This window comes from Schistocerca americana, chromosome X (assembly GCF_021461395.2).
Source record: "Schistocerca americana isolate TAMUIC-IGC-003095 chromosome X, iqSchAmer2.1, whole genome shotgun sequence".
Classification (NCBI taxonomy): domain Eukaryota; kingdom Metazoa; phylum Arthropoda; class Insecta; order Orthoptera; family Acrididae; genus Schistocerca; species Schistocerca americana.
In genome coordinates this window covers 947,935,385-947,958,559 of record NC_060130.1, presented here as the reverse complement: position 1 = coordinate 947,958,559, position 23,175 = coordinate 947,935,385, and the positions used below count along the sequence as shown (strand labels likewise).

At 37.1% G+C, this 23,175-nt stretch overlaps 1 protein-coding gene across 5 annotated transcripts in view; it reads right to left on the bottom strand.

Annotated features, from left to right (window-relative positions):
• LOC124556652 (glycogen debranching enzyme) overlaps positions 1-23,175 on the bottom strand; it is a 204,751-nt gene that overhangs the window by 848 nt on the left and 180,728 nt on the right. For all 5 annotated transcript variants that reach the window (XM_047130620.1, XM_047130622.1, XM_047130618.1 and 2 more), the window contains exons 22-25: positions 19,063-19,210; positions 16,367-16,582; positions 10,354-10,562; positions 314-499 (exon numbers count right to left, since the gene is read on the bottom strand). In XM_047130620.1, the coding sequence (XP_046986576.1) occupies positions 314-499; positions 10,354-10,562; positions 16,367-16,582; positions 19,063-19,210 (759 nt within the window). The remainder of the gene's footprint in view (positions 1-313; positions 500-10,353; positions 10,563-16,366; positions 16,583-19,062; positions 19,211-23,175) is intronic.

Sequence of the window (23,175 nt, the reverse complement as noted above, 5' to 3'; positions counted from 1 at the left end):
ATATGTTTGCAGAAAATATGAGAACGTGAAGACGGAAAAAAGTTAATGTTTGGGAACTGAAAGAGGGGATACAGGTGGAAGAAGAAAGAGGGAGAATGAATGGTGGACATGAAGGAACAAGGGAGAGTCAAAAATCTTAAAATGTAGAATTTAGTGATACAAAGCAAAATCAATAAGCAAACTGAATAATTTTTTTCTGCATGGAATATATAACCAAGATTATATTTCACAAGTTATGCTGTGTGATACACAATAATTATACAGTGGGAGTATAACTTGTATTCACAGTAACTGTATTTATTCCACCACTTACTGGTCCCTGGTGGTAATTGAATCCATGAGCCACTTTAGGATCAGCAGAATCATTAGCATTATCATAATCTCCACAATAGTTCCAGTCAGCTGGATCAAGAGTTTTCATCCCAAGTGGGCCCAGAAGCAGTTCTTCTACCTTCTTCAATGCTATCCAAGCATGTTTCGGCTCAAACATTTCTGGTGCCTACAAGGAAACACAAAAACATAGACATTTTGACAATAAATAATCTCCTTACATCAAAAAGATACAGAGAAGTGTGGGAAAGGGTGAATTGGCAACAAGAGACACTGCTCGCTGGAAAAATTCTTTTTAAAAATGAATCAGGTAGGTTAATGGGAAAGACATTAAAACTATTTACTCCTGCTGCTTGCATAACTCATTGGCCACACATATATGTATCGTCGGATTATGTTAATAGAAACTTCAACATTGTTCACATGCAGACATATTGACATGAGAAATAACATGGATTATCATTTGAAATATGATAACAGTTTTCTTTATAAGCATTAAAATGAGCATCAGACTGCAATGCAAATGAATTTACAGAAAGGATACCCACTCTATGTGTGATATTTAAAATAATGTAACTGGAGAGGTGAACTGTTATCTGGAGATGGGTTTAGTCCTGAAACTGTCCATGGCAAAAGAAAGTATTATAGTGGAGAAACAGTAATTGGTTGATGTATTTTTGTCATTATACTATATACACTGCCAGGGTTTTTTAAAAAAAAGAAAGAAAGAAAGACTTCATCGATTTTGATCTGATGATGGCATATGCCACCTGGGGGATAGTGGATGTACTAACAATGGTTTCACCATCATCCACCAAAAGAAATATAGTGGCACAGCTACCAGAGTGCCATCTTTGTCTATCCTTTAATATGGAATGCTCACAGCCAGAAGGATCACTGTGCTTCAGACATGTGAAGCAAGCAGGCAACCATGCCACAGAGACACACTCCTGCTTCCTGCAGCCAACTGAGCGAGTTTAAAAAGGGTGAAATTGTGGCCTTATGAGTGGTGGGATGGTCCTTTCAGACTATTGCCACACAAGTTGGATGTGCAGCATCAGATGTGCAACAATGCTGGTATCAGTAGTCAAGTGAACATTCTCACACGAGATTCTGGATGTCCACACAGCACAGCTGTGCATCAGGATATCATGTTGTAAGGGTATCAGTGGCAGACTTTACAGCTACCACAGCACAGATACAAGGGTTTGTGAGCCAAGACATGTAAACATAAACTGTTGCTATTAGCAATGGGACTATGGACATGCACATCTCTAACCCGTTTACCATTCATGCCACAGCATCAATGTACATGGCTTGATTGGTGTCATCAGAGGATCACTTGCAAGATGAAATAGCAAGCTGTGGTCTTCAGCGATGAAAGCAGATTCTTCCTGTATGGAAGTGGTGGACGTATGCATATACAATGTAGACCAGGTGACTGCTGTCTCAAATAGTTCATTCATCCATCACACACTGGCATCACCCCAGGCCTTATGGTCTGTAGTGTGATACGCTACAACTCTCATTCACCTTTGGTGTATCTTGGGGGGGGGGGGGGGGGGATGCTAATGATTGCTCGGTATGTGCAGAATGTTGTTAGCAGTTAAGCTTCACCAGGTAGCCATAGCTATTCGTCAGGCACTCCATCCGTATTTTTACAGATACCCTTCCTTTTTCACGTGCTTCGTCTGGTTTGAATCGATTGCTTATTTTGCTTTGATCTGATAAGTGCTGTTTTCTTTGTTATAGGCATCATGCATTGTTTGTCGCATTCTGATAGTGTGTGTTTACGGCCTGTCGCCGATCGCGGCATGACTCGCTTTTGTGCGCGCTACCGCTGCTTACAATAAAAAAAAAGAGAGTAATTGTCTCATTAGCGAAACAATGGCAAGAGAGTGCTATTTGTTGTTACTTACACTGCTGCTTTCTTTCATAATGATCAACAAGAACCAAATAATAGACTGCGTATCATAGAATATGTTCTGAACGAGAGTTAGGCGAAAATTTTTCTCCGTTTGAAAATCTTTGCGGCCGCTTCTTTAATACATTAAATTCTGCACAGAAATTGGTCATCTTAGATTTAAAAATCTAGTCAGTTGCCGTGCTTCATTTCTGACTGTATCACTATTAGGCATAACAATAATATGAATATAAACATGACACGATACGTATATTCTTCCGCGTTTGCTGTTGTCTCACCCTCGTTTCGTAGTTTATTAGGCAGACAGGGTTTAAACGAGATAGCAGCAAACACGAAAGAATACATGGCAAAATGTTTATATTCGTATTATTCTTATGGTGAAGAGAATACTGCATGTGATTCACATTTCATCAGGTTCCTATTAGCAACCATCTCTTCTCACAGGTAGGAAAAAATTCAGAACGTAGTGTTGGCCATATTGACAAACATCCCAAACAGTCTTGCCAGTTGGATTTTCGTAGTACATTGAAATTCTGCTACATTCGAAAATGAACAAAACGGAATTTGTATTTACTTTGTTGGATAATGTATGAAAATGCAGTGGTCGAAACTCGGGGCGGAGAAAAAAAAGCTCGTCTTCCACCTTTTTTTTTTTTTTTTTTTTTTTAAATTTATTTACTGACGCAGAGGGATTGGCGCCAGTATTTATCTTTGTGCCTACAAAGCATGCCTGTGTAGCGCTACATATATTTGACGGCAGAAGTTAGTTGTGGTGGCACCTACCAACATTCTTAAGAACTTCCACTTGCTTTACACTCGATTCTAAGCCGCAGGCGGTTTTTTGGATTACAAAAGCCGGAAAAAAAAAGCGGCTTAGATTTGAGTAAATACGGTATGTACTTGTGCCTGATTTCCTTATCCAGAAGTTTCTCCACTCTTATCCTCCTACATATGGACCTGACCTCCTGCACTTTCGGCCTCACAATCCCAATTTCACTGCAGATTAAATAATGATCAGTGTCATCAAAGAATCCCCTGAATACACGTGTGTCCCTCACAGCCTTCCTGAATTCCTGATCTGTTATTACATAGTCAATGACAGATCTGGTTCCCCTGACTTCCCAATGGTGAATGTTCTTATGTTTAAAAAAGGAGTTTGTGATTACTGAGCCCATACTGGCACAGAAATCCAAGAGTTGTTTCCCGTTCCTGTTGGCCTCCATATCCTCTCCAAATTTACCCATAACCTTTTCATACCCTTCTGTTCGATTTCCAATCCTGGCGTTAAAATCCCCCATGAGCAGAACACTGCCCTTGTCCTTTACTCTAACAACTACATCACTGAGTGCCTCATAAAAACTATCCATCTTATCTTGATCTGTCCCTTCACAATGCGAATATACTGACACAATCCTAATTTTCTTGCTAGACACTGTCAAATCTATCCACACCAGTCGTTCGTTTACATACCTTATTGCAACTACGCTGGGTTCCATTTCTTTCCTGATGTAAAGCCCTACACCCCATTGTGCTATTCCTGCTTTGACTCCTGACAGGTATACATTGTGTTCTCCCACTTCCTCTTCTTTCTCACCCCTTACCCGAATGTCACTAACAGCTAAAACGTCCAGCCCCATCTTACTTGCAGCCTCTGCCAGCTCTTCCTTCTTCCCAGAGTAGCCCCCATTGATATTAATAGCTCCCCATCTCATTACCATTTGTTTGCTAAGTTGTATCTTAGGAGTCCCTGGTTTGTCAGTTAGAGGTGGGACCCCATCACCTCCAAAGGTCTGAGGCATTTTGCTCTGATTATTGCCAGCATCATATTTAAAGTACCAGGGAAGCAGGTTGCTAGCCTTACTTGCCCCGAGTCCCATTGGGTTTTACCCCTAACGGCTGAGGGACTAACCAGTGGATTTGGTAGTCTTTGCCGTATGAGCACAAAGGTGACCACGACTAAGAATATGTCCGAGATGCCCAGCCTTATTCCAAAGTAAGTGGTATCCCAACTGTCGGGGCCACTTACTTGGCCACTCATATGTTGCCCGTGGTTCATGAACTAGGACATGACTACAGGAACCCACACCATGAACCACACTGCTTGTGTTATTGATCTGTAAATGTAATCATTTCATGCATTCCATATGTACCCTTGCAACAATAAATCTTGAATGAATTGGAAACCCCTGGATGGATGTACGTAGTAGCTATTTTCCTGCAGGGTATATTAGAAAACTGGATAGTTGACCTCTCAATTAAGTGCAATTTCACTTAATCACCTCTGGGCATCGAGAAATTTTCCTGTAACAGCACATTTAAATTAGATACCGATCCAAGAAAGAGAATATATCTGTTTCCTGTAGTAAGTGCTGTGGTTAGAATGCCAGATAATAAAGCTGGATGTGTGTACAGACATGCTGACTTGAAATATTCAGGGTGGGCCAAAAGTCAGTTTTCAGTCGCAGTCCTTAGACTTTGGTTTGCTTAGAATGGGGGAAGACAGTCATGAACTTGACTAGTCAGTCATGAACTTGACTAGTGTGTTGCTTGAGGTTCTATTGTTTGTTGTAATGTGAGAAACAATGAATAGAAAGTTAGCTACAGAACAGTGGGTACTTGTTTTGTTAAAATGGTGAAAATATGACCATAATTACGGTGATGTTTGTGGAACATTTTCCAAACAGCCAACAGCATTTTAAATACAGTAACCACAAATTAAACTTAACATTTGAAGAAAATGGGCAGTTGTGGAGCTTCCTCATTTAAGTATGCCAAAGCCTGTTACTAAAGGAGAGAATCTTAATGCTGTCACACAATATTCTGTACAATCCCTGACTAAATCTCACCAGAAAAGCATCCAAGGAGTATGGAATAACAAGAGCAAGCCTACAAAGGATTCAGAAAAAGCTGCAATCGAGGCCATATAGGTCTACTTTATGTCAAGGCCTGAATGAAGATGATCTGGACAGGCATATGGGATTCAGAGAGTTGTCCATGATCTGACAAGAAGCCAACACAAAGTTTCAGAAAAGCATTTTTTGGAGCAACTAAGTAACTTTTAAGGTGAATGGTAGAGTGAACAAACGCAGGTAGTTTACTGGAGACTAAATGGAATAACAAAGTTCTGATTAACCAACTGCAAATTAAGTGTGGATGAAAATTTAATATATTGTATTGGAACCAAACGAATTAATATTGTCTGTCACCTGCAATGGAATGAACACACAAGTGCACTAGCAAACAAAATGTCATCACCATGCTATGCCCTTAGTATTGTCATCAGTGTATAACAGATAAGGCACTATAGTTACATACTGTTCCTATATCTACTCTCTCTTCAGACATGGAATTAATTTTTGTGGTTCCCACACACAAAACATGGACACACAGTCTTTAAACTACAAAAAATGCTCATTAGAACAATAACTAAAATAGTAAATGAGCTCCCTATAAAGATATACACCAACGGGAAAAAAAAAATTGCGACATCAAGAAGGAGTAGTGCGACATAACCAAAAGTTAGTAGATATGTTCCTACATCAGAAAGATGATGTCTATTCAAATTTCACACTGGTAGCATAAGAGTGGTGTCAGCAGACCACTATGAGGATGCAAATCAGGTTTGCTTTAAATACATGCTGTAACAATTGTGAGCATTAGTTACCTGTGAGATTGGGCATGGTGAGTTGATGTTAGTGAAGAATGCCTTTAAGGTGACAAAGACCACATTATCAACACCTTACTGGATTTGAACAAGGTCATGTAATAGGGCCACAAGAAGCTGTATGTTCCTTCCGCAGTACTGCAGAAGTATGGCAGGAATGTAACCCCTGTTCATGTTTGCTGACAGTGGTGGTCACAAAAACGTATGGTGGCAAGAAGACTGGGCTCTGGATGGCCACATGGAATGATTGAGATGGAAGACCATCATGTTCAGTGTATGGCTCTGGCGTATCATACTGCATCTGCAGCAGCAATTTGAGCAGCAGTTGACACTGCAATGACACAACGAACTGTTACAAAAAACATTTACTTAAAGGACAGTCCCAAGTCAAATGCCCTCTAGTGTGTGCTCCACTGACCTCAAACCACTGGCATTTGCGACTTCAATGGCGAGAGCTCATTGGAGGGCAGGGTGGAGGTCTGTTGTGTTTTCTAATGAAAGCCAGTTCTGCCTCAGTGCCAGTGATGATTGTACATTGGTTAGAAGGAGCCCAGGTGAGTGCCTTCAATCAACCTATCAATGGCCTAAACAAATTGGACCTACACCTGGAGTTATCGTCTGCCATGTAGTTTTGTATGACAGTGGGAGCAGTTATCCCATGCACTCTGACTGAAAATTTGAACCCCAATCTGGTGATTGAACCTGCTGTGTTGCCATTCATGAACAGCATTCCAGGTTGTGTTTCCCAACAGGATAACACTCACACACATACCATTGCTGTAACCCAACCTGCTCTACAGAGTGTTGACATGTTGCCTTGGCCTGCTCAATCACCAGCTCTATCTCCAATTGAGCACATACAGGACATCAATGGAAGACAAGTGCAGTGTCATCCACAAACTGCGTTTACTGTCCCTGTATTTACCGACCAAGTGCAACAGGCATGGAACTCCATCCCACAAACTGACATCCGTCATCTGTACAACACAATGCATGCACGTTTGCCTGTTTTCACCCTACATTATGGCAGTTACACCTATTATTAATGTACCAGCAGTTCACATTTGCAATGGCATATCTCATGCTTACATTAACCTGTGGTCTTGCAATGTTAATGAATTCCCGAAATTTCATTACTCTACATTAATTACTTTTTGGTGTTGTGATTTTTTTTTTTTTTTTTTTCAAAAGAATATTATCAATAGCCCAATATGGTTTCCAGAAAGGCCAATCATCAGGTACAGCAATATTTGAATTTCTGAATGAAGTGCTCAAAAAACTTGATAGTGGAGAAAAAGTAAGGCATATGCCTTGATTTGTCTAAGGCCTTTTATATTATATTGCTGCAGAAACTTGACAGTATTGGTATCGGAGGTACACCTAACAACTGGCTCAGATAATATCCTGCTGGCCACAGGCAAGTAACAGGAATACAATGTCAAGAGGATAATAAATCAACTAGACACTATTCTGATTAAAAAGAAATATATATCAAAAATAGGATGGGACACAGTACTGACCCCTGACAGTACACCACACTTTACTTCTTTGTAATCAGAACAGTATTTAGTTGATTTAATATCTTCTTGAAATTGTAATTCTTCTTCTTGCTTGTGGCATGACCTAGTATTAACCAAACACTGTCACAGCATTATCCAATTTGCACATGACACAAGCATTTTAGTCAGCGGAAAGACAGCAGAAATTTTACAGACAGCACCATCTGAGATGTTAACTAGTGTTGGAAACTGGTTTGGCCAAAACAAACTAACAATAAATAAAAGTAAAACAGTAGCATTAAATTTTCATAATGTCAAGAGAAACAGTGAAGAGGACATAAAAATTCAGATATCAGACACAGATATTGCAAATCAAGCTAATACAAATTTCTGGGGATCTTGCTCCAAGGTAACCTTAGATGGTATACTCACACTACACTTACAGCATATTTAAAAGACATAAGTACCATGCACTAATTAATTGATTGATTGATTGCTTTATTAATCCGTGAAACAATTTACATTGTATGGATTTTGTCATGTAAACCATTGAAATTTTTATGTCTTCAAATTAATTTCTTACACAGTAATTGGCAGTGAATTTTTAAAATCTAATTACATTTGGTTTTTATATAGTCTTAGATAAGCATTAATTCTATATATGCATTATAAACTGTACTTCTTATAATAGTTAACCTGTTTTAATTTCGGTACTCCATTACCATGAAAAGACTTCTATTTTGTAAATAATCTTTCAGTTTTGTTTGGGAAGAGTAGATAGTATCTATGTCTTTTATATGCTGTGGTAACTTATCATATAATATGATGGCATGTACAATATACTCTGCCAAGTTTTAACTTCAATTTTTTTGTCAAGATGCCAATTGTAATTGTTTCTGGTTTTATAATCATGTACTAAGCAATTCTGTGGTAATTCACCATCCTGCCTACATTTCTTCAGTTTGCAGGAAAGAATAGTGATAATCATGTCTGGAATGAAAAGGAACACTCTGCAGACCATTATTTGAAAATATGGGGACTCTTTCTCTTCTATGTATTTACCTCTTTGAAAGTGCAATGTTTATCAAGAAATATGCAATAACAAATCCTAGTGTCCTCCTCAAAAATGAAAATCTTCATCCTCATAGCACAAGACAGAAAATTGACTTTCACATGCTCCAAATAAAAACCAGTTCGTGCCGAAAACGAATGTTCCACCATAGTAAAATTATTTACAACAAGTTGCCAAAAGAAATTAATGTAATAAATGATATAATAAATTTAAAGCAGTATTAAAAGAATATCAATGAATACATTGCTTCTCTTCTATCATCTGTCAGAGTTCCTCCAAAATCTATGACAGTCTAAGAAAGTTAAAGTATATAAACGTCATTTTTTACTGCTTACAAAAATATTGTGTAAGTATGACTATCTACTTGTGGCATGGGAAGACTGTAATCACTAATATTTTTTATTCGTGTTTTCAGTTTTAATTTTTTAGTGAAAGTGGTTTAATTAAAAGTCAGGGCTGAAAAAATTATATTCATTAATACACAGAAAACATCATGTAAACATGAAGATATATTTGCATTGATCTGTCCAATATCTGATATACTGTACTGTATATGTAAGATTTACTGGTCCGAAAAATACAAATACAATACAATACCTATAAAAGAGAATACTACTGTATGCAGAAACAAGGTGATTTAAAAAAAAAAAATTGTTTCCTGTTTCAATTAAGATGATGTGCCTGGTATTTTGTAAATGGTCTATGGATGAATAAACAACTAACTAACAACTGGGATAAACAGATATAAATTAGGATATAGGAACTTAACTTTCAACTCAAACTTTCCTTTTGCAATTCAGCGCAAGCCAAGCTACACAAATTTCTTCTCAGTCTCCTTTCCCACTAAACTGCTCTCACCCTCCCATTAACTTGAACTTAAGCTTTGGATGTTTCTGTATTTTCTTCTTCATTATATCTCCCATTACTACTTCTACCTCATACCCATAACATATTTGTATCCAGTTACCTCCACATGCACTTTACATTGCCTCTTGTTCCTTTGCTTATCTTCTTTGCCCATTTTGTTTATTTCCTGACTCACTAACTATTATTACCCATAGCTATGTTCAGTTTCATACACTGTTTTTATTTACTTCTTCCCCCATCACTTGAACTCATCTTTCTTATAAGTACCATATTTATTTATTTACTATCTTTTTACAATCTTTTGTATTTCATCTGAATTTGACTGAACATTTAGCTTAAAAATAACTATATGAATGTGAAGAAAAATTACAAGGAAGATTCCAAGTTATTACTGTTTGAGTTTCTTCTCTGGCTTTCCATTCTCATCTGGATTTTTTGCAATGTATTTTCTGCAGCCAGCTAGTAGTTGTTAGCTAGGCTATGATTTTATTAATTACACTTTTTGCAGCACAGTTCCCTGTTTCAATTTCCTTGTGTTTTGTTAAGTCACTGTCACTCCAAAATCATGTGAACTGCCTTCCAACAGTCTCGTCCACCTGGCCACCTTCAGTTTTTTCTGCTCTTATATTCCCAAAGAAGAAACCAGTTCCCTCATGGTATGAGATCCAACATACTTTAATAATTTTGTTTTCAGCCTCACCAAGATTAATTACATGCTCACTTAGTATCAAGCATTCTTTCCATCTGTAAAACTAAAATGTAAAATGTTATTCCTAAATATTTATTCACATTCATTTTGCCACTCAGCAAAATACATGAACCTCTTTATTCTAATTAAATACTCATTACTATAAGTTTCTCTTTCTTTAAATATCTGATGTGCTGTACTGTACATGTAAGATTTACTGGACCAATAAATATAATACAATACAATACAATAAAATAAAAAGGAGAAAAAAATAGAAAGATAAAAATAAAAACTTTCACTGATACTTACAACCACCATGGCAATAGGGAAGTTGCAACGCAGCTGATAATCTGCCCAAGGCTGACTTGCTTTATATGTATCTTTATATATACCACGGCGATGCACCAAATCCGGGCGTGGCTCATTAGGAGATAATTCAACATCAATGTAAAAACATTTTTCAAAATTTGTTGCAATTTTTTCTTCCCATTGTTTGTATGTCCATGTAATTAGAGTACCTGTACAGAATATTTATTATTATTTGCTGTAATGTGATTACAAAGCCTTTTCATACAAAGACATTTCATAATGTGAAACAATTTTCTTAAGGTGTGTATGTTATACTTTGATAGATAAAGCTTAGGAACAGTGGGAAAATGCAGTCTGAAGTTGTGAAAATCATGCATAATGTAGAATCGCTATGAGAATTACAAATATTATGAGAAAAAACTGACCAAAAAAAGGATTTAATTAAATAGTCAAAGCAGCACAGGTGAAGTGATTTGGACAAGGGCTCGTGGTCTGATGGAATCCCTGCTAGAGTCTATACAGAATTTGCAACTGAGTTGGCCCCTCTCTTAACCATGATGTGTACCATAGATCTCTTGAACAAAAAGCTGTTCACAGTTGCTGGAGGAAAGCATAAGACACATGAATCTACAAGAAGAGTAAAAGAAGTGGTACACAAAACTGCCACCTATATCTTTTACATTTATCTATTGTAGAATATTAGAACAAAGAGCTCAAATGTAATAAGGTATCCCACGCAGAATGGCCTCCTCCGTACCAACCAGTGTGGATTCCAAAACATTTGTCATGCAAAACCCAACGTGCAATTTTCTCACATGAGATTCTGAAAGTTGTGGATCAAGGCACTCAGGTGCATGCAATACTTACTTTCTGAAAATAATTTGTATCAGTCCAACTAAAGTGCTTATTAACAAAACTACAACTGTATGGGGCATCAAATGAGACTGTGGCAAGATTGAGGCATTTTTGGTAGGGAGGATGCAGTACATTATCTTGGGTGGAGAGTCATTACAGATGTAGAAGTAATTCCAGGTACACCCCAGGAGTTTGTGTAGCCTCAGTATTTTCACAGATGACGCAGTTATCATACCTCAAAAAAGTTGCACAGATATCCAGTCAGATCTTGATAAGGTTTCAAAATGGTACATACATTGGCAACTTGCTTTAAATATTCTGGGCTTTCCACAATCTTACATAGTATCCTATGACAACAACATTGTGTAACAACTGTAATCATTCAACTCATGCTACTTTGCTGCAACAATTTATGGTGACATGAACTGGAACCATCACACAGAGTTAATGACAGGTAAAGCAAGTGGCAGGAATCAGTTCACTGATAGGATACTGTAAAAATGCTGTCAGTCTGCAAATGATATTGCTTACAAAATGCTCATCCCACCCATCCTATAATACTACTCAATTGTGTGGGATCCAGTAACACGGCTTGTTGACAATATGTGAAAAAGAGCAGCAAGAATTGTCACAAGTTTGTTTAACTCCTGAGAGAGTGCCACAGATATGCTGAGTAAAAAGAGCTTGCAGGCTCTTGAAGATGTATGTAAACTATCCCAAGAAAGCCTACTTAAAAAATTTCAAGAACATCAATAAGGCAAGTAATATGCTATAGCCTCCAATGTATAACTCCTGTAGGGACTGTAAAGACAAATTAAAGCATACACATCGGTATTTCAGAAGTCGTTGTTCCCACACTCCATATGTGAATGGAACAGGAAGCAGCAGTGAAATGGGATACAAACAAGCACCCTCTTTGCAAAGTTAGAATTTAATTCCTGAGGGTATTTTTGTTCAGTCGTTAGAGCTACAAGAAAATGTGTTTTTCTCAGAAGACATGTTTTGCTTTATTGAAGTAAAGCATCATCAGCAGTCTGTAATTGAAGATATTTACAATTTGATTAATTTTATAGATTAACAAATTGCTGACTTTTACTCATGGTAATTTATGCTTGGTTTTTCAGCTACATCAGGGAATGCCACCTGTCAGTACATTTTTGGTTTCTTTCTTCATTAGGCACTGATAATTGTGGTCTAATTTTACACAAAGTTCTGCAAAACAGCATAAAATTAGACCACTATTATCAGTGCTTAACAAATAAAGGAACAAAAAATGTGCTAATGGACAGCATTTCCTGATGTAGCCAAAAACTGAGCACAAACTACCATAAGTAAAAACATACAGTTTATTAACAAACTGTTTTTTCTATCTAGAAAACAAATCAAATTGTAAATATCTTTAATTACAGACAACTGATGATGCTTTAAATCAATAAAGTGAGACACATCTGGTGAGAAAAACACTCATTTTCTTATAAACGTAATGACAGAACAAAAATATCCTCAGGAATTGTAAAGCAACTACAGACAATATGGCCACACAAAGAAGAATTTAAAATTTAATGTCCCTTCAATATCAGTATTAGGAAAATCAACTCTAGCCTTTTTTAAGGAACCATCCTGATGTTCATCTGAAGTGATCTAAAGTAACTGAGAAATCTAAATAAGTATGGCTGAACAAGTATTTGAAACCCACCCCTCCTGAATGAAACTCCTGCATGATCACCAGTGTACTGACACATTTGAGTATCAATAAAAGAGAAGAATAAAAAAGTAGCTGTAGGTAGAAAACACAGTGAGCCACATTAAACTTTTGTAACACAGTATAAGGACAAATGAAGTGTAGGAAAGAAAATGTCTCATACATCATTTCTTAACAATTACTATTATTATTATTATTTTTATTTTTATGCTGACAAACAACCTTGGAATCAATTAAAGCATGTAAAAAATTCAAAAAATGTTAAATATATGAACTATTATACAAACAGAGATAGTAGGTCTAAAGGAAGCAATTAAAATAAATGAATAAACAAATATGTAAAAAGTCTGTGCAGCAGCTTGCAAGATTTGATAGGAAAAGGGAAAGGCCATGCTACAGATGGATTTGTAGCAAACTAAGAGAAATAAACTATTTAAGAGCTACGCATGAGAAGTTTAAAACTGAATGTTATGGCATAGAACATTTCTGCACTTACACCTTGAACTGAAATACATGCGATGGAAAAGACAAAATTATGGTGAAAACATCTGGAAGCACATTTTGCTTTACATACATTGATAAACCAAATATTTCGATCAAACCTCTGCTATAAAAGGTATAGACTAAGTAATGTGTCAGGTGCATTTTTTCAATAAAGGAAACGTGTGGCACACTAATTGGGATGAGGTTCAGCAAATGTTCACATGCAGTGGCATTAATTTATATCAATAACCATGGAATATCTACATCTATATTCTGCAAACCACTGTGAAGTGCATGGCAGAGGGTACCAGTTTTCCAAATCCATTTACATGTGAAGTGTGGCAAGAATGGTTCTAATTAATCTAATCTTGTCTTAACATCCCTATGAGAGTGATACATGGATGGCTGTAGTATATGCCTTAAGTCATTATTTAAAGCTGGTTCTTGAAACTTTGTAAGTAAACTTCCCAGGACAGTTTACATCTGTCTTCAAGAGTCTGCCAGTTCAGTTTCTTCAGCATTTCTTTGACACTCTCCCATGGTTCAAACAAACTTGTGGCTATTTTTACTGTCCTCCTCTCTATACATTCAGTGTCCCCTGATAGCCCTATTTGGTATGGGTCTCGCAAACTTGAGCAATATTCTAGGATGGGTCAGAAGAGTTATATGTAAGCAATTTCTTTAGCAAACTGGTTGTATTTCCCTAACATTCTACCTATAGACTGAAGTCTGCCTCCTACTTTACCTACAGCTGAGCCTTTGTGATTGTTCCCTTTCATATTCATACGAAGTGTTACACCCAGGTATTTATATGAATTGACTAATTGCAACTGTGAATTGTTGATATTATAGTCATAGGATACTATGTTTTTTTGTATTGTAACGTGTAAATTTTACATTTTTGAACATTTTGGCACGTTACCAATCTTTGAATCACTTTGAAATCTTATCAAGATCTGACTGAATATTTTTGCACCTTGTTTCAGATAGGGAAAGAAGCCATTCAAGATGACACTATTCCATGTGTAGCAGATGAGGAAACTGATGTGCATAGTTCAGAAGGGAAAGCAAAACAATACACTGAAGAAGCAATACAGAGGACATTTGGTGAAATAAAAATTAATCTTACATCATCATCTGAAATAAGGAAGAAAATCATGACTTTAAAAAGAAAAAGTTCATATGGAGAAGATAATATGTCCAATAAGACATTAAAAGTTGTAGCCCTCTAATATGTAATGTTCTTAATCACAGACATAAAACATCATTAACTCAGGGTTTCCCCAGAAAGATTGAAATATGTCATTGTTATGCCTCTCTATAAAAAAGCAACTCCACAGACATCAGTAACTATTGCAAGTGTCACTCCTTATATAAGTATCTTAAGGTTTTAAAAATGTAATGTACTCCAGAGGTGTCACCCACCCGTGTAGTACTGGGATACTTAGCCAGTTACAGTTTGTGTTCCAAAAGGGCCCTTCTATTGAGTCAGCAGTTTAAACATTTACTGACCACATGATAAAATGTTTGAATGGTAAAACATCACCAACTGGGATCTTCTGTGACTTATCAAAGGCATTTGATTCTATCAGTCATAATATTCCATTAGAGAAGTTAAGTTTTTATGGAATATGCAGTTCAGTAAATCCCTGGTTTAATTGTTATTTAAGAAACAGAATACAACAAGTTACTCTAGGTTGTTTGAGTAACAGAAAGAGGGATGTCACATCATCTGCACAGTTAGATCTTGACCCACTAGTGTTCTAGCTTTATGTTAACTATGTGCAATTTAATTTTAATCAGGAGGAAGAATTAGTCCTGTTTCCAGATGATACAAGCATTACTGTGAATCTAAACAAAGAAGCATCAACTGAGAAAGTAGTAAATTTTGTGAAAGTTACTGAATGGTTTTGCACAAATAGGCTGTTTCAAACTTTGAAACAATGCTGTTCATCCAGTTTTGTACTGTCAATAACATCTCACCTCCTATTAATTTAATATACCAGCACAAAAGAATAAACAGGGTAGAAAATTTTAAGTTCTTAGATGTGCCTATTAATGAAAACAAACTGGAAAAACCATAGTAGACCTGCTAAAACATTGATGTTCGGCTACAACAGACAAGTGAAATGGTGAGTCAAAATAATAAAAGGCGATGGAACAACGGCAATGTATTGCATTGTCAGATGAATCATACATGCTATTTGGTAGGTCACGAATGCGGCCTTCTAGCTGAATGCTTCCTTGAAATATGGCTTAAATGATGCATGTGGTTGCTGTACAATGATATGCGGAACGATCACTTAAGCTGCCCTCCTCGGTTCTTTGGTGAAGCTGTGGACTATACAATTATTATTCAATAAATGATGACATAATACTGTTGTGAGACTGTAGTGATCATTCAATAATGAAAACTTTTATTTTACAGTCTTGATCACATGTAAATAAAAATTTGAATATACAAAGTGGCCCATTATTGCATTTCAATGCAATCAAGACAGCAAAATAAAGGATTTCATCAATATTATTGTTGAACATTTATATAACTGCATGGTTGATGTCTTTTCCACAGAAAATTGCATTCCACAGAAAATTGCATTTCTCAGCAAGACAATGGTCCAATCCCCAAGGTCAAGACCTTTTCTGTTGCTTTCAGGAGTTCAAAATGATACATTACAATTGACTTTCTGGTCTCAAAGTCTGCCAAATATCAACTCTGTCAAACTGATGCAGAGTGTCATCTCAGAGATTCTCCAAAAGAAATGCGTATCTATATGTGGATATCTGTTTCCATCTGTCTTTGTACTTACAACAAGGACTTGTAGATCCATGCCATTGTGAACAGTAGCTGCCAAATGTGGCTACAGAAACTACTGACTGGATAATCTTCATGTTATGGCTCTTTAGTCATTATTTGTGTTTCAGATGTTTCTTACAGTAATTATAACATAGAAAAAAATAGTTAAACCATACCATTCTTGCTACTCCGTTGTACACTGCTGTATGGGAAACGTCCCTGTTCATGAAGACTTGCAAGCCATCTTAAGGTTGATTTACACAGTGCTACAATTTCTACAGCACTTCCATCACGTGAGGTTGCTGGTTTCCCCCTGTTGCCAGCCTTATCACTGGAACCCATTTTGTCCATCCATGTCCCACAGTTGTATGAATTTCCTCCAAAGACAAAACCTGTAAAACAATTATCAGATTACATAAACATAACAACTGCAAGCATATTTTCAGTCACACTTCACAAGCTGATACATGGTTGGGCTTCACAGCCCACTGATGCAATGTTATCAATGCGTGGTGGAGAAAGGATGGGAAGGTAATTGTTCCTGTCATTTCCAAAGGACCCATCTTGAAGTTTGCCTTATGTGATGTAGGGAAATGACAGAAAACTTTGCAGATGTCCATATTGCAATGTGAACTCTAATCCTCCTGAAGGTGAGTCCAGTGCCTCAACCACATTGTCACCTTCCTTGTTACTCTAATGCCAGGGTACAAGAGCGTGGAGAAATGTAACGCACACAGAAAATGGCAGTTAAAGTGCTACATGCTGAAGACAGTGACCAAAAGGAAAATGGCAAACTTTCAACCAGTTCTCCACCTGAGGTAAAGCTATTTGACTTAAAAATAATGAATTAGATATTGATCTGACACCTAATGAAGATGCCATGTAACTAAGGCAAAACACATCCAGGTGCACAAGATAAATAAAAAAACTTAATGTGCAGCAACCAAAACGTGTTTTTATTTTATGTTATTTTATTAACTACTGTAATTTAAATACAGCTGCTGTGAAAATGGTCAACACAAGAAACTTGTAATGATGTCCATTTTTCAACAAGATGTTGTGCATGTATTTGCTGAAGGCCATTATATTTTATTACTATTTGTCAACGCAGAGGTTTACCATGCTTTAAACATTTGCATGAGCTTGTCATTTCTTTGACATATATTTTTCAGCAGCAAGTAAACTGCAGACACTTTTCCATAGTCAACTAGAGGACTTAAGCAAGAATCAACAATTTTATAAAATGTTGGACAAGTAACAGAATTGTTGTCATATATACATGCAAAATCATTAATATAGTGGTCATATTCAACGTGATTCATGCTGCGTTTGGTGTGTGCAGATTTTTGTGTGTTGACCACTTATGATTGCAGTGGCAGAAAAAATTATGCCACATGTAGTGAATAAAATTAATCCTTTCTGTGAAAGCTGAACTAGAGATTAATAATTTGATAAATATGTCAATTGCACATTACGTAGTTATTTATAACGAGGATTTGTAAATCAATTGATGCTGTGCAGACACAGAATACATCAACAGAGAAACATAACCCAACACACAATAAATTAATCACACCAAAGATATGTCATGCTAATACCAGTAACATTAAGTCTAGCCTTGATAACGCCATTAATCTGGCAAGTAAGAATGTCCACAAGTTTCTTCAGATGTGCCATATCCATCTGAAGCCACTCATTGAAAGTTAGATCCCAGAGAGCTACCAAATTGTGTGGTTTTCATTTGCTATGTTTCACTTGCTGATACAAATAGTCCCAGTCATTTTCTATAGGATTAAGGTAGGCCAGTCAAGGCACGATAGTGTGCTGAGTGTTTGTCAAAACAGTAACATATGTGTGTATACCTATGAACACAGCTGTTGTCATGTTAGAAGACAGGCATATCCACAGCATACTAATCATGAAGATATAGAATAAAGGTTCACTGAAAGTACTGAAGTAAACATCCTGGTTCATGTTCATGGTAGCATGAATAAATGTGTCCAAGTCATTGTATGAAAAAAGAAACCCAAACATCATAAAACCACCTTCACCCACTGTGGGTGAGCTATTGATGTACTTGATGCCTTGCTTCATTTGAAAAGAACCAAAATTGCAACTCACTGGACTGCACTACATGCCTCCAGCCAGCTACTGTCTAGTTTCTGTGTCATTTGGCCCACTGAAGGCTTGCAGGTTTACGGGCTGCTGTGAGCAGTAGACTTTTGCATGGTGTCAGACTCCATGTCTATTACAGGCAGTTTGTTTCATAATGTTCACTTGGAAACTGGTTGACATGGGCTTGCATTCACTTATAGTAGCAATTCTAGTCATTAATGAGGTGCACCACTTGCCTCTGATCCCTGTCAGTTATGTTCTCTTTATAATCATTGTTCTTATGCCATGCTACATGGCCACAAGTGGTACACCATTTATTGTAGACATGATGAACAGCCTTCATTGACATACCAACTAACTGGGCAACAGTCGTGGTGTGGTCATGGACATTCCAAACATGTAAACATGCTAGCCATTATGTCACATCTACATGTCAACCAGTCTTACTGTGCTGATTCCATAGACTGGACTGGCAGATACACACCACTTCAATGCCATGACTTATGTCAGTGGTGGACAGTCACATGACCACCAGGTGCCAGTTCACCATTATCTACAGTGCTCCAAAATGACCAGTGTGCTCTTTTACAGTCAGGTGACTACTACTTTGTTCAGTGAGTTTAAGATAACAGCAAAGTACCCAATAAAAACATAAATACGTATATTAGCAGAAGTTCAGTAAAAAGATATTTGGTCTTGAGTATTGAATATGTTAGTCTGTTATAAAAGAAATGGGCTGTTTCCTTCAATAGCATACCTGTTTCTGGATGTACACCTATTTGATTGTTGAAGCCTTTGTCAGTCATATGTGCATCAATACTTCGACCAGCATTACGCTCTCGGAAGCAAAGGCCTTGGAAATGAACACTTAGTGCCTCTTGCATGACATCATGGAGAGGCTGATCCTAAAAATAAGGAAAAAGCAAGTTATTTTTCAGTAGTTCCTTATTTTAATACTTTTATATTGCCAGTTTGAGATGACCTGTCGGTGAAAAAGCAATTAGGGATAGTTCATAGGTTTGAACTGGGAAAGGAAATCATCCAAGTCTTTTATAAAGGAATTGTCCTGGCAGTTGCCTTACGAGATTTAGCAAAATCATGGAAAACCTAAATCTGGATCGCCAAATAGGGATCTGAACAACCATCCTCACAAATGTAGGTAGGTATCAAAGCTTGCAATGGTTTTGATATACTAATTATAGGGAGAAGCATGCAATTAGAATAAAAGATTGAACAAGTAAAGTATTGGATACTAGAATTATTGAAAGCAAAACAAAACAAAATGTTAGTAATGGGTTCATATTTTGAAATTAATTTAAAATTTTGCAGATTCAAACTGGTGATATTGTTGAAAGTGAGAGCAATGTAAACAGTCTGAGATTCCTTTATAAAGACTGCGGGGGTTTAACGAATGAAGAAATATGGCTGCTTACGTGACAAGAAGGTGATTAACTTCCAATAAACTGTGATCTGATCACTAATTACTTATATACTGAATGTACTCAATGAGAAGATGGCTCTGAAGATTTAATTTGTATTTTAATGGAAAATAACAGAAATGACATTAAAGAAGACATTCTAGAACAGCCAGTATTTGCCATTAAGCACTTGTAGCAATAAGACCAAAATCAAATCCCATCTACTGCCAATCTTGCTGAATACAGCATAAGTGCTCTACATAGGTCACACATGCACAAGATAATCAGCTACAAGAGTACTGTTTACCAATCACTGGAGGAGTGAACACTTAACTGCTGGAGTGTCAATATGTACAAGAGACTTTAAGTCAACACATAAATTGATATATTACAGGGTATAGCTTGCAGAGTGACAACAGAGGCTGAAACTCATTAACAGGAATACTTTGGACCGGGCAATATTCGTTTGTGGGGTGATCTCTTTAGAAAACCACATGGACCTCTGTGTTTCCAGAATGAATTTTTCACTCTGCAGCAGAGTGTGCATTGATATGGAACTTCCTGGCAGATTAAAACTTTGTGCAGGACTGTGACTCAAACTCAGGACCTTTGTCTTTCATGGGCAAGTGCTCAACTGACTGAACTACTCAAGCATGACTCACAACTCATCCTTTTTTAACTCTGCCAGTACATATTCTCCTACCTTCCAAACTTCACAGAAGTTCTCCCATGAAATTTGCAGGACTAGCCACTCCTGGAAGAAAGGCCAGTGTGGAGATGGGGAAGGATATTTCAAGAATGAATTTTTCACTCTGCAGTGGAGTGTGCACTGATATGAAACTTCCTGGCAGATTAAAACTGTGTTTGTAAGGTCGGAGATAGGTACTGTTGGAAGTAAATCTTCATAAGCCATGACTCGTAGCTCCGTCAGAAGAACACTTGTCCATGAACAACAAAAATCCTAAGTTCAAAACTCATCTGACACGCAGTTTTAATCTGCCAGGAATTTCCAGCTCTGTGTTGTTCCACATGTAACTGTGATTACATGTATCTATGAAAAGACATCTTTGTCGATTTTGTACATGTTCATACAGGGTGTCCACAAAGTCTGGGTGCACAAGGATTTCTAATAATGGTACTCTTAAGTGGATGAGAAGGATGGGCATATTGCAAGATTGCAGAAGACTTTAACCTCTGACACCCTCATCATCAACCTATTTGTTTTACTGCCATCAGGAAATTAATCACCAAGTTTAAAGAAACACGCTGTGTGTTGGACAAACCTTGTTTCGGACTACCAAAGACTTCAAAAGAGGCTGTCTTGGCCAAGGTTTATGCTAGCCAAAGGAAATCACCATGTTGGATATCCACAGAATTGGGTGTTCAAAGGTCAACCACCACAGAATCTTGGCAGAGGAGAGGTTTCATCTGTACAAGTTATGGATATTGCACCACTTAAATGAAGATGACCTCAATAAATGCACGCAGATGTGTGAATGGCCTGTAGATAAATTGGATGAAAATATCAATTTTACTAAAGACTGAGTGGTGTTCAGTGATGAAACTGTGTTTTATGTCAGTAGTAAAGTGAACAGACAAAATCTTTGATACTGGTCTCAAGGCAATCCACATTGGACGAGTCCATCTAAACAGCAGGGCTGCCAAAATGTGATGGTGTGGTGTAGTTTGTGGAAAGCTCATGTGCTAGGACCTGTCTTCTTTGATGAATATATACTGGGTGAGACTTATCTGAACATGTTGAGACACAAAACTGATGCCTCAAATTGAGTGTTTGGGTGAGGGAGTTCAAAGACCAGCTTCAGCAGGATGGGGCCCCTGCCCATTTTGCTGCAGCTGTTAGAGATTGGTTGAATGGCAACTTTCCTCACTGGATTGGGACAAGAGGTCATGTGGAGTGGTCCCCTCATTCCCCTCATTTCTCCACTTGATTTCTTTTTCTGAGGAATGCTGAAAGAGGAACTTTACTCGATGAAGATTACAAATTTAAACCACCTGACAGAATGCATTCCCAGTTAGTGTGATAAAATTGACAGAAATTCAGACCTGTTCCATCCATTTAACCTTAATATTGAAAAGTCCATCAAATTATGCATTGAAAAGCACACAGATCATGTTGAAGCTATTACTGATTAATGTTAAAGTTACTAAAATGTGGTTTATTATTATTTTCAGAATTCCCTAGGTACCCAGACTTTTGGACACACTCTACAAGAGGAGCAGGTGATGGTTTCATAGTAATATGTTACAGTGTTTAAAAACACAGTTCTTGTTTTCAGTGGAAAGCAAAGAGTGGCCATTACAATCTGCAGCTTGATCCTCAAGGTAATCTCAAGAGATTTGTTGGTATTGACTGTTCTCTTCCCCACTCCAGACCCTTTCCATGCTAAATTAGCATATTTTTAACAAGCATGATATTCACTTTTAATGAAGCAATCACACTCAATATTAACATGACTTGTGCTACAAAAAATTGTCATGTCCATTTTGTACAACACAAGTATGTTGTAATCTCAAACATAAAATCTATATCAGGAATCGTTTCATATTTTATTCATGCCACACGATGTGTTCTATACTTTGAGTAAGTTTTATCTCATTTGACATACAACTTGTGATTCCTCCTTGATTTGCACAAATACTATGTACAGTTATTGCCAGGCATAAACCTGCAATTGTCTGCTTCTTCAGAATTTTAGTGCCACCTTTTTATCAACAATGTTCTTTCTGAATAAATTCTTGTTCTGCAGCAGAGTGTGTGCTGATTTTGAAACTTTCCTGACAGATTAAAGCTATGTGCTGGACCTGAACTTGAACCTGGGATCTTTTTGTTTTGTGGGCATCTGCTCTTATTGACAAATCTACCTAAGCCCTACTCATGACCTGCACGCACAGCTTCATTTTCTCCAGTACCTCAACTTAATTCTGTGAAGTTTGGAAGGCAGCATAAGAGATAATTATGGTCATTAGTCATGCTTGTATAGCTCATTTACTAGAGCATTTGCCCGCATAAGGCAAAAGCCCCAGGTCTGACTCCCAGTTTGGCACACAGTTTTAATCTTCCAGGAAAGTTTCAACAGTATTCCTACTTGTTATACACTTTGCTATAAGCAGTGTAGTATGTAATGACAATGACATAATATTTGGAGTGTGTATTACAATTTTGTTGTGATACAGTACTGATACACTGAGTTTAAAAATGTTCTACAAAAACTGGACAAATAATTGAAGTGTACTCTATTATTATAAATGAGAACATTGCAATGATTTGTATAAGACATTTATAAATTTAAGAAACACTTCAATGAATTATCCTATTTATTTATAACTTTTTAAATGCTGAATCAATACTCTATGTAGTGCACACTGTAAATATTATGCCATTATTGTTATGCGCTACATTGCTTACAGCAAAGCATGTAGCTAATAGGAAC